Source organism: Diabrotica undecimpunctata, chromosome 3 (genome assembly GCF_040954645.1).
Source record: "Diabrotica undecimpunctata isolate CICGRU chromosome 3, icDiaUnde3, whole genome shotgun sequence".
Classification (NCBI taxonomy): domain Eukaryota; kingdom Metazoa; phylum Arthropoda; class Insecta; order Coleoptera; family Chrysomelidae; genus Diabrotica; species Diabrotica undecimpunctata.
The window spans coordinates 142,134,050-142,147,677 of NC_092805.1; the positions used below are offsets into that span (position 1 = coordinate 142,134,050).

At 32.0% G+C, this 13,628-nt stretch overlaps 1 protein-coding gene and 1 long non-coding RNA gene across 3 annotated transcripts in view; one reads left to right on the forward strand and one right to left on the reverse strand.

The window, feature by feature from the left end:
* Positions 1-5,645: 5,645 nt before the first annotated feature.
* LOC140437486 (uncharacterized) lies at positions 5,646-11,238 on the forward strand. The gene is made up of 2 exons (XR_011950381.1): positions 5,646-7,863; positions 8,043-11,238. It is a non-coding gene; the product is annotated as an uncharacterized lncRNA (long non-coding RNA).
* The window catches only part of LOC140437484 (cytokine-like nuclear factor N-PAC), a 115,451-nt gene continuing 108,752 nt past the window's right edge, over positions 6,930-13,628 (reverse strand). For both annotated transcript variants that reach the window (XM_072527044.1, XM_072527043.1), the window contains one exon: positions 6,930-11,844. In XM_072527044.1, the coding sequence (XP_072383145.1) occupies positions 11,510-11,844 (335 nt within the window). In that variant the 3' untranslated portion in view covers positions 6,930-11,509. The remainder of the gene's footprint in view (positions 11,845-13,628) is intronic.

The window sequence follows — 13,628 nt, forward strand, 5'->3', positions numbered from 1 at the left end:
AGCTCTCCAACCAAACCAAGAGTAGCCGTTCGCAAACGTTCCGGTTTGTTTGCTTACCCTATCTCCAGCACAGTAATTTCTGTCCCCAGTTTCAAACCCCTATAAATGATAAAATGTGGTAGGCAAATATAACCGCTACAAAAGGCAGTTGTAATGCATTCTCTATGTACAATAGAATCCATTGTAACGAATTCCTTAAACAGATATAAGAAAACATCACAGAAAATAATGATCACGACAACGCTTCGGTGGCGGTAAATGTCGGACGAAATTTACACTGAAGAAAACGCTACTCAGGGCAATAAAGAAAATAAAAAGTGGTACAGTAGGCGGTACTGTAGACTAGCGTAAAGCTTCATACAATGTTTTCTGTATTTTTAAAATTTAAATATTTGTAAAATTGAATAAAGTAATTGTATTATTTATTATTTTTATAGATATTAATAAAATTGAAAAAGTTTACATGTCACTCCTCGTCACTTAAATGATCTCTACCAATTGTTTACTGTTTCTACTATTTCGTAAAAAGCCATATTTAAAATGTCCTGATTTAGAAATTGCTTCCAAATCATAAATATAAAAGTTAAACTGAAAATGTTTTACTCTTACTACTTTAACGACTCTTTTTGTCACCCTTTCATACAATTTTTAAATTGATATTTGTAAAATCCGACATTATATTTATATGAAATAATTTTAAAACGAGGAGTCTATACAATAAAAATTAAAGTCATAATGTCAACCTAAGCTAAACCTTAACTAATGTTCACTTTAGACTAAAGTACACTATAGTGGTTTAGTGTCACACCCAGTTTCATAATACCTACAGCTCTTTTCATTAATAAAAGTAAACTTAGGTGTTTAAATTAGTAGGTTGGTAATTGTGTTTCTATCAATTTTCCTTTATTTTTGTCGAATTAACCATATTTTTCTAGTGGTATTTTAATTTGTGTGTAAAATTCTTAATTTATATTAATTATGTCTGTATCAAAAAGTAGGGGTTCTTTATATTTCATAAAAAGGGGAACTTTACTTATCGAGGAAGTATTCAAATATAAATCAATAATTAGTATAGAAACCAAGAAAAAATATTAACGAAAGCTGGAAGTTTTAAATGAATAGAATGATCAATAAGAAGACAAAGAAGAGAGAAAAAGGCCAATCATGGAAGATATTAAGAAACAAGAATTAAAAATTGAATTATAATTAAAACAAAAATATGCTCAAGAAAATTTATAATAAATAATATACTGTACAAAAAGTGCTGTCTTTTAATGTCATTTATATTAAATAAATAAATTTAAACTATAGGTACACAAATTTTAAGAACACAGTACAGAAATTGCTGAACTAATATATTTATGATTAATATATGTACAATTATAAAAATGCAAATTATTGAAATATAAGCATCATAATATCCTATAAAATGTATCTTGACAAAGGGGAAAAGAAGTGTAAAACTGATACATTGTAATTTACCTCAGAAACAAAACAATTGGTTTAATAGAAAATATTTTTTTAGAAATTGTGAATCTAATTCTGCAAAAGGTTGTCTAATACATAATTGAACTTTGATCAGATAAAAGGCATATATCGAGCACAGTTTAATTTAATCTTGCCCAAGTACTTTCGATCCCTAGATCATCTTCAGGGGCATCTGAAATAAGCCAAGAAACGTTGTTTGTCCTTTTGTAGTGTAGTGTGATGTACATTTATATGTTTATGACATTTTGTTCTTGTCGGATAGGCCACAATTGACGAAGTAAGTCTATAAACGTTAATCACATAAAAACTCTTTATCAACCATAAACTTCGAGTTTTTATCGAAGTTAATCAATTTCTTTAGTTATAAAAAAACGTTTCTTGGCTTATTTCAGATGCTCCTGAAGATGATCTAGGGATCGAAAGTACTTGGGCAAGATTAAATTAAACTGTGCTCGATATATGCCTTTTATCTGATCAAAGTTCATTTATTCGAGCATTCAACCTTATATTTATTTAATACATAATTCACAATAATGTTCTCTCAATTTCACCTTGAAATTGAGTGAAATTGTCTTTTTTTTTCCTTTTTATGGCCTTAAATTAAATGGTCTTCTTGTTGATCTAGATTATGATCTACAGAAAACAAGATTCCGTTTTCTATGGTGATGTTATGAAATACTGTTGTTGCTACTAATACATTCATAGTCACTTTCAAATTTAATCTCATTCCATTTTTAAAATATTGGGAATCATCGTTTCCATATCCTGCATTGCCTTTCCACAACATTCCTAGTTCGTGTGGGAGATTCATTATAAAGATTCTCTGCTTATGTTCTAGTATCGTGTCTTTAAATATGATTTCAAACTGTAACCACTCTCAATAACTATAAAAAATAGTACAAACCTAACAAAGTCTCCAGCTTCAAATCTTTGTACGCTACTATTATTAAATGTTGTTTGATCATGTACAAGAACCCAACCATTTTGCAACAATATTTCTAATTTTTAAAGTAGTCACTGATTTTTTGGACATTAAATGCAAAAATTCTTTTTCTAAACGATATATTTCTGCATTTTCACATCTATAATAATCAAATCGTATTAAAATACCAATAACTGCAGCTATGCATACTGGAATTCATAGAATGGCATAAAACTCTTTCAACTTGGACCATTTCATCATTTGTTTGATATATTTTCAATTCTTAAAGTTTTTCCAGAAGCAAAAAATATTAATGTTAAAAAAACTGTTGGGCCGATGTAACAGTTTTTCCTCTATAAATATGTGGTGATTAGAAAGGTAGAAACCTATTAGTCATGTTACTAGTTTTTTTCTACCTTTCATATGTAGAACAAAATTTGATAGGTTTTGAAGTTTCTAAACTAGTTTATTTTTTTCAAAACTAAATATTGGGGACTTGTTGCCTTTATACAATAAGCGATTGAAATGTTGGTAATTTTTGCAATAATAACCGTAAGTAACATAAAACATCTTGATCATACTGCTATATTATGTGTCTATGTAAGTGGATCGGTTTTTTAGTTAAGGAGTTAGTTCACTTTTATTAGACATTGTTGTGAAAATAATTATTTTCTTTCCTTTCTTTGCAGTTTTGGTATTTAGTTTAGTTTTTTGCACTCTTATATATACACATAATAGTGATATTATCAAACTGCAAAAATTATTAACATTTATTAAACAATGTTAAAAAATAGTTTTTTGAAATTATCTATTATTGTGTAGAAATTATTGATCTATTTAAGTAAAAATTGAAATTAACCGTTTCTTCATAACACAATAGTTTATCAATACAAAAATAGCTACTAATATAATTCTACAGAAAAAAAAACTATACTTACGGGCTTTGCTCTCTGTTTATGTAAGAGGCCTTCTTTAAGTCAATAAATCAAAATTTGTCTTATAGCAAATCTATTATCATGCATAGTGGCCTATGATATCTCGTATGTAACTACATTCATTAATAACGAAGGTGCTGTGTAGTGCCTTGTGTTAGTCGCCTTGTTTTTTTATTTTAATATATTCGTTATATCTCCCCCTTTTATTTGCTATGTCGCATGTTACGATTCGATCAGTTTATTTTGTACTCACCTAGGGTTAATAAATTAAAATTTGTCTTATAGTAAACCTATTTTCATCCATAGCGACATCTGATATAGTATGTAACTATACGTTCATTAATAACGAAGATGCAGTGAAGTGCCCTTTTGGTGGTCGCTTTATTGAAGTTATACTTCTATACGCACGGTCGGCGTTGGAAATTTGCACGGGAGTGAATCTGTGAAACCATTACATATGTAAGATAATGAGTAAGAGAGAGACATAAGATATATTTTCTCTCTCTTCCTCTCTCGAGAATAAAAATGTTCCTTTTATATTTAATATTATAAATATATTATATTATATATAATATTACATATATAATATATTATATATTAATATTATTATTTATGTGATATGTTTTGTATTATTTATTAAATGTTCATAATTATTTTAGGCTTTTGTATTTCAAAATAATCACTGTATGACAGACAACTGTCAATTTTGAAATCCGTTAGTATCATGTCTAATTGGCAAATCTTTTACGTGTTTGGTTCATACGCTGGTGTACGTGAGTTCGAATCCCAATATGAATTTCCTTTTGTTTTTGAAATATTTAAAAACCTCACGAAATATATGTAATATACGCAAAAATGCTAAATTTTAAAATGAAATGAACATTTACAACATAATCAGAGTTGTTGGTTTTTTATTTTTTTCTTTTCTTAAAGTAACTTATGTATATTGGCAGTTTTAAATACTTATGAATATTGCATTTTAATTTGTATTATATTATTATATTGAATTATGTTGCAGTGTATTGTATTGTAATTTTTATATTAATAACAAAATAAGCAATGAATTTTACTGCAGAGTTTGTGTAAAAAAATTTTTTTGCATTGAACTCCTTTTATACATATATGAAAATAAAAATATATATTTTCATTAAAATATTGATACAAGCCTTCAGTTACGATACTCCTATTACAGGTCAAATGTTTATATACAGCAAACGATGCACCATATACCTATTTCTTTTTCTCTTTCTGCTACCTCTTACCTATAGCATTAAATATGTAATGATTGTGCAGATTGACTCCCATATAAATTTGTAACGGCGAACGCGTGTATAGAAGTATAACTACTACCGGTAGTCCCGCTGGACTGCCACACCTGTTTTTTTTTTGTTTTTTCTATCTATATAATCGTTATCCCCTACCTTTTCATTTAACGCAACACACGCTCTAATCGGACCAATAACAACGGAGATATGATGCAATAACCTTTTGGCAGTGTCGCCATGTTTGTTTTTTTCGTCATTGTAGTAGTTACCCTCTACCCTTGCCAACGAGATCTAATACATCACGATCCGTTGAGCCGTTTTAGAGCTGTGCGACCAATTTGCGTAGCGGTGATGGTCGCAAATGTCTTCATGCATATTCAATACTTTTTCCCCATCCAGAAATTGCACAACGTCGCTAAAGAAGTTTTCACTTCAAAAAATAAGACCGACCTGACAGTACCTATTTACGTACGAGCCTCTTCCCATATCAGTTGGCCCACTTATGGAATTTGCAGTTTAAGTCGATTACGATAAACAAATTATTCTCTGCATATTTTTATACGTTACTATATTAATTATATATTAATTAATTATATATTAATTAATATGGCATTTTTGTTAATATTCATTAAAAACATTATCCTTAATCACGGTTCGTAGACTTACTAAGGTTGCCTCTTCCGACTGGGGTGGGGTTGCTTGAGTTACGTCACCAGAGTACACAAGAATACAAAACCCATTTATTCGCGATTGAAACTGAATGTAGAGGGCAGGTCGATTGCAGTGTTGATTGGTTGAAGGGGAAGAATTATTATTAGGGTGATCCTTAATTACGTTAAAATCCAGAGGTAGCTATGGAAAAATGACATCAAAACAATAATATTGTCAGTTAATGTCAAATGTATTTTGTAGTATTATAAAGCTTTTTGCCGTTTGTGGATTGTACAATGGGTAGAAGTAAAGTTATCGATGAGAAAATTTGTTCAATCATTATTACATTTTTTAATTCTGAAAGACCCAATTCGGAAATCGCGAATATTTTGTAATTCTCACGCTATACTGCTAACCAAAGCAGAACAAAGGGCATTAAGACGCATTATAGTAAAAAATCGACGAGCAAATTATATGGAGTTAAGCGTTTTATGGAGTGTTGTTACTGGAAGACACATTTCTAGACCAACATGTCACCGAGAGGCTCACACATTCGGATTTGGTACAAAGTAAGTTTTATAGTTGAAAAAATTAGTACGAATTGTTTTTAATAAATTTCATTTTATTTTAGGCTAGGGAAAAGTCACTTATAACATTAAAACAAAAGAAAAATAGACTAAGATGGTCAAAAGAGCATAAAGACTGTACTCAGCTGCAATGGGATTCAATACAATGGAGTGATGAATCCAGATTTGAAGTGTGTGTTGGAGACAGTAGGAGTCGCGTCATTCGCAGGAAAAATGAAGCTTTCCATCCCGACTGTCTGAAGAGAAAAGTCAAATTTCCTGCATCCGTCTACATTTTATCGATTATGGAACACCGTTTAACATCAGCGGAAGATTTTGTCTTCCAACAGGACGGCGCAGGTTGTCATACCTCAAAAAAGAGTTTAAAACGGATTGAAGACCATGGCATACCACTTCTGGAATGGGTTTCTAACAGTCCCGACTTGTCCCCGATACACTTTGTGGCGCGAAATGAAAAAAAGCTTTGAGAAAACATCCTGTCAGGTCCATCAACGAATTGAAGGAAAAATTGCAAGAAATATGGGATTCGTTTACATTAGAATTTTGTCAGAACTTGGTAAAACCTATGCCTCGAAGAATTGTGGATTTCATTAAAAATAAAGGGTATGTAACTCAGTGGTAAACTTTCACATTTTTTTTGGTTGTATTACATATTCTATGCGTTTTTTAAAATTTATTATTATTCTGTTTAATCAATTGTTTTCATTTCGTTATAAAATATTTTCTATAATTAGGAAATTCAAAAATGTTGTTCGATGCATTAAAACTTTTATTTTCTTATCAATCTAACGTTAGGCCAACTGATATGGGAAGGGTATATATACCCTTACGTATACGTTTCATTAACTATTAACTATGTCCCCCCAACGATTTAAAGCTATCAGCTATTTGTAATAATGTTGTGAACCAGAATCTTTCTCCTCAATTACTTAGAACAGGTGTCAAATTTACCATATGAATCTACCACGCTTGCATTGTATGTTTATTTTCTAGTTCACAGATATGGTAACGAAATGACGTAAATTCTACTTTTATTTATCTAGTCAGATCAAATACAATTTATTATCATATAAAACACTAATAAAATAAAAAGTTTTTAATCGAAAAACTTATAAAATGCACGTAATCCTTCAGATACATCTAAATTATAGTTTTTACACAGGCACTAAACAATGCATTCTGCTTATATAAACAATAAAGAAACAAAGTGAGTTTTGTATATAAAAATGTTTTTTCTTAATTTAATAGTTATAAAAACTATATTACTAGATGAATAAACTTATATGGAAGAATTTATACCACAGATAACCTTAATTAAGAAAAACTATTCCAGTAATAGTTTAAGTTTTCCTCAAAAAATGCCGTTTCTACTTTGTACTTTTAGACACCAAATAGAAGTTACCAAATCTATTATTACAAAAAAAGTGATGACGGATTCTGATACAAAGGATTTTCTACTGTTTGTCGCCGTCTCTCCGACTGCTCCTCTGTCATAGGTTCTCTTCTATATTCATTGCTGGCATTGCTTCATCGATATTATCACGCCAACTTCTTCGAGGACTTGCTCTCTTTTCTCAGGGGAAATCCATTCTGTTATTCTTTGGGGCCATTTGTATTCTGGCGCCCCCTTTACGTGTCCTAACTATGTCAACTGTTTTTTTCTGTATTATATTATGATCTAGCTTTATTTTATCTCGTATTTGCTTGCTTCTGACCCTTTTTAATTTTAATTGATCACAAATTTTTCCTTCTGACTCTTTATAATTGTGATTTATCAAAAATGTGTCTCCTCAAGCAGTCTATCTGCTATCAACTTTATTTATTACCGTTGGTAACATCCTAAACCTCCGAACTATATAGTTAACAAAATCCACAAGGAAAATAATTCCTGCAGCTGGCTGTATACCACGTATCACACAAAAGAGGTTAAATCTTTGTAAATGGGTATATTTAACCTATATATAAATATACCCATTTACAAAGATTTAACCTCTTTTTTGTATAGTTAACACTTTGTATAATATTTATATAGATAAGTTTTTTATTTGTTTTTTTGATTGGAGTCTACCAGAGAAGAGTTTATATAATCTGCGAACCACTTCAAACATATTTTATTTCACCTGGATCCGAGGATTTTTTAAATTGTATGCCCCCAACTGCATCTCTCACCTGAGATCTCTCACCTGAGATGCAGTTACGGGTATGCAGGGACCCGAGATTCCTTCGGCTTCTATTTGTTTGTAGAAAGTTTTTTCTTTAGTTATGTTTCGTCAGATATCATATTTAATATAAAGTTGTTTTTATTAGTTATTTTAACATTGTGTACGGCACTCTATGTATCTAAACTCTTTGTGTATCCAACATAGTTGTATGTATGGATTCGTACTTTTTTTCCAGATCTTATTTTTTGTGATTGTTTCTCGTTTTACCTCTCTAATCAACATTTTATATAGAACAACTAGTTAAATTAAATAAAGAAAATCAGACCGGAGAAATAAAGAAAAGGATACGGTTGTCTTGGATATCCTTCGGAAAACTTTCCTATATACTAAAAAATAGAAAATACCCCCAATATTTAAAAACAAGAGTCTTCAACCAATGTATACTTCCTGTTCTCACCTACGGTTCTCAAACTTGGACGTTTACAAAGGAAAACATGGAAAAAATAGCAAAGACCCAAGGAGCCATGGAAAGGCAAATGCTGAACATCAGGCTATTAGCCAAGAAAAGAAATAGTTGGATCCGCCACAAAGCAAAAGTGACCGATGTATTAACGCAGATACCAAAACTTAAGTGGAAGTTCGCTGGACATACCATAAGACAGAAAGACGACAGATAAAATAAGATGATTATACACTAGAGACCATATATAGTTACAAACGAAAAAGAAGAAGGCCACAAATGAGATGGTCAGATGACTTGAAGAAACACTCAGGCCCGAAGTGTATACAAACTGCCTACACTAGAGAGACGTGGAAGAAGGAAGAGGAGGCCTATGTCCAAAATTGGACAGCAAGGGCTGTATAGATAGTGTTGTTAAGATACTACCGTACTGTAAACTTATAAATAAATATATTTACATAAATTGGAACCGGTCGTTTTATTTAAAAACGGTACAATATCATGTCTTCTTTTTCTTGATCTTCTCTTCGATTTCCTAGTCTCACAATAAGGTGTTTGTCTTGGATTTTGTTTTTCTAAAGCTTCTTCTGCTGCCTCTTTTATGTGCTCATATTCCACCATCGTAATTTTCTTGGTTTCCCTCAATTTTTGTGTTGGTAAGTTCCAGGAGGCAGGTAGTTACCTCTAGGAATAATCAAAACGATTGAAAATATCTACCAAAGCAACACAATAAAAGTAAAAGTAGAAGAAGAACTAACCGACCCTATTGAAGCTGGCAATGGGATAAGACAGGGAGATTCCCTGAGTCCTCTATTGTTCAACCTGATTATGGACGAAATAATAAAAAAAGTAAGAACTAAAAAAGGATACCAAATGGGAGAAAAACAACTTAAAATAATCTGCTATGTAGACGACACAATACTACTCTCTCAAAGTGAAGATGATTTACAACGTATGCTGCACCAATTTAATATAACCGCCAGAAAATTTAACATGTTAATTTCCCCAACAAAGACAAAATGCATGGTTATAACAGCAAATTTACTAAGATGTAAATTGGAGCTGGAAGGTCAGATAATAGAACAAGTGATGGAGTTTAAATATTTAGGCATCACATTATCTAGCTACGGAAAGCTCGAAACCGAAGTGGAAGATCAAGTGAATAGAGCAAACAGAGCCGTAGGCTGCCTAAACGAAACAATATGGAGAAATAAAAATATCGCGAAAGAAACGAAAGGCAGAATTTACAAAACAGTCATCAGCCCAATAATTACATACGCGGCAGAAACAAGACCTGACACAGAGAGAACAAAAATGATGTTAGAAACAGCAGAGATGAAAACACTTTTTCTAATTGATGGTAAGACACTATGGGACAGAGCTAGAAGTACAGATATACGACATAGATGCAAGGTTTTTTCTATTTTGTTTCAAGACATGTATGTTTATCTTTACAACTTGCACGAGTTTAGTATGTGCTCTTATTATTATGTAGTCTATTATAGATTTTAGATGAATTTATGTATATCTTTGTGTGCAAAGAAACGATTTAAAATTAAATTGCCCTTACTTAGAGAAACTCGGCGAGGAACCAGCACGGTTGGGGGAGACCAAAGTCGATTTGGGCTGTAGTGCCATTGGAGAGAGTGTAATAATGAAATATTCTAAGGGAAGACGACATAATTGACGTCGTGTAGACAATGACTAGTATATCTGGACAGTGGCGCACCGAGGGGGGTTTTGGGGGGTAACCCCCCCCAGGACCCTATTCCGATACTGTTACTTACACATTTTAAGGACTCAAAATGGGGGTAACATCATAAAAAAAAATTTGGTGACCAACCAAAACCCCCCAGAGGCAAATTCTAGGTGCGCTACTGTATCTGGAGAACATATGTCAAATAATACTCAAATTTTTTCTAGCTTTTTTTTCCAGTTTCCATAACTTTTATTGCTGAATCAGAATCCGTTATCAGTTTTTATGTATCTGCAGTAATCCCCAGACGGACAGACAAGCAAATGGAAAGCAAAAAACTGAAAGATCAAATTTGTGTTCAAATTTTTATTTCGATTCAACTGTTTTTACAAATATACTGACCTGAATTATTGTCATAAAGGATTTATACGTGTTCTGACACTCTAGAATACAAAATGCTCAAACCGGTGGAATGTTTTTCAGCCGACCTTAACTTATTTACTTACTCGTATTTCACAACTGTTGTTTTTTTTATCTTCAGATACGCAGAGTACAATATGAAAAGGAAAAGCGACGATAAAAAAACAAATTCAATACTTTATTAATTACAACAAAATTAGCAATATGCAGATCCACAAGAGAACTTATAAAAACTCAGAATATCAGGAAATTATCAACAAAAATAAAAAAACACATTGAAACAGTATAAAAGAGCAGGAATAATGTGTGCATGTAAGAAACGGAGACTAGAGACTTATCACCGATAAATAACTTGACAAATCATATAGTATGGACACATACATGTTGTGAACAACATACATGTTGCGCAATCCACAATACGTAAGTTAAGTAAGTTGGTGAGGCAAAAATAAGAAAAACCGATTCGATGATGAAAAATAAGTTTGTAAACTCTGATCTCTCTAGATAATTAAGCAATTTTGTTGATAATAATGTGACAGACCTTCTTACCTTTTCTGTTGAATCATTTAATAAAAATTATACACATATTTGTCTCATAAGGTTCTCTTCATAAAAAGTTTAATAGAAAGTGGCGTCGAATTCTCTTCAGTTTGCTTGCTGCAATGCTTATAAGTGTGTAAAGAAATAAAAACACTTCAGAAAGGTGCCTTACCTTAATAAACTAAATGGAAATTTTAGAAAACATAGGTTTCCACGTCTTATACATAAAATAATTACTTCAGGGATGTAACCTCATTCCAAGTAATTTTAAAACTATTTCAAAACATTAAATCAAGGTTGTTCTGTTACAAAAAACCTTCCATACAAAACATGATATACAAAACAATGTAAACTATAAAAATATGTGAATAATGAAACATCATCTAGAGCTTTGTCCTGATGTAGACACAAGATACATCACGATCGTCGCAGCCCAACCTTCTAGCATGTTTGTAAACTTCGTTAGCGGTGGAGGTCATCAGCAATGGTTGTTTCATATCGTCTGACATATCTAACGCCAACCGCAAGTTAGTCTGCATGTGTTTAAGGGCTTGATGAACTTGTTTATCGTAACCTTTAGTCATCATGAGCTCCGCCTTAGTGGACAAATAAACGGATGAGAGGTCGGTGAGATTAAATATTTTGAGTACATCTTTAGTGGATATACCACATCGATCTGCCAAGCCTAATGCTTCAGCCATCCCAACTAAACTGACGCCTGAAAAAAAAACAAAAAATAAAATTAATTAAACTATTTTCTACAATAAAGTGTTACAGCTAAAATACTATTGGAGCAGGAAGATAACATTACAGATTTATTATAATTCTGGAATCATGTAAAAGTTTGAACTTGTCTAGTGGATGGGTAACATATGTTTGTGAAGTCACTTGGTTGTCTTAAGTGCTTGCCGCCTACGATCTAGTGCTTGGTAAGATGTGCACAATATTGTTGAGTATTTCAGATAATAGCCTCATTGTGTACAGGTGGCTCTTAGCGGGCGCATGTCCAGCAAGGAAGCCTGTTAATATCCAGAGCTGATTCCTAATAAAATTAGGGATGGCAACTTCCGTATTACTAATTTATACATGTATATAGAATAGATGTCAAGTAGAACGTAATGAGGGGACAACGATATGAAGTGCTAAGATTGATAATACAAGGGAAGATAAGAGGGCAAAGAAGTATAGAAAGGAGAGTGTCATGGTTGAAAAATTAAAGGGACTGGTTTAGATGAAGTTCAAACTGCTCTCTTGAAAATACATATTTTGGACTTAGTACACTTTTATTCTGGGGTACGGATATTCAAACATTGTTCACACTCGAAAAAGCCAGTAAAACTCGATTTGACTGACTGATATCACTTGTAGGGCTAGGAGATGCCAAAGTTTCGTTCCAGAAAGTGTTGAATCCAGACGACAAAACATACAAACATTTAAAACGTTTGAGGCAAATCAGTATCACCTTAGTTTTTAAAACATATTTTCTACCTCCGCGAAAAAAAATTGGCAAGTGTAACAGAAATGTGCACAATATGTATTTGCGTATATAAATTAATGGGTTCTTTGCCTTCGAAAGGTTAAAACACTTGTAAATAGGTTACTTGACAATCATTTTCGTTATTAATGAATTATTAAAAGATACAAATTTGAATAAAAATACTCTAAGAAAATATCATTTTTTCGACCTTAGTGATATTCAAAATATACAGGGTGATTAATTTTTGTGACAAACTCTGTCTTATCTGTTATTGTAGGAGATACCAAACAAATTTATTTACAAAAATAGGAGGTAGCTGTAAGCTTCATATTTTAAAATTAGTTACGTATATAGTGTATTTCATAACACTCTACCGCACCAAAGATGTTTTTTAATGACACACCCTGTATTTTATTTAAATTTAAAATCCACTTCACTTGCTCGTTACAAGAATACCAAGTTGTTTTGTTTTTACAGGGCATTTAAAAAGTTATAACCAAATTTCAATGAAAATCTTCAACAAAGTTCAACACCCAGTATAATTGAAAAGGGGTACAAAAGCAACGACCTTTGTAGTCATAGTTTTTAAATGATTATCTATATAACTAGAAATTATTGTTCTATGATTTCTGTGATACTGTTCTTAGAGAGTTGTAGCAACTACTACAGATGTTTCAAAGTCTGTATTTCTGTCAAATTCGGGCAGTGTTCGAAAGTGTGTCAGGAAAAGGATCAGTACTCTTCGTACTGAAAATAAAATCAAAGATATTTGTCTCGAAGTTCGTAAAAAGAGTGTGGCACATCTGAATGCGATGATTAATAATGCAGAAATTAATGTTTACAGAAGTACAGCCTGACCACGACTGGCCGAAGAGAATCTGCTAGGTCGCCGACCTATGAAAAAACCACGGCTAACCGAAGCCATGAAGAGAAACAGACTCCAATAGGCATAACTACTCCGAAGTATGACTATTGAGGACTGGAGTCGAGCATGTACAACTTTTTTTAACGAACGTAGTTCGTGA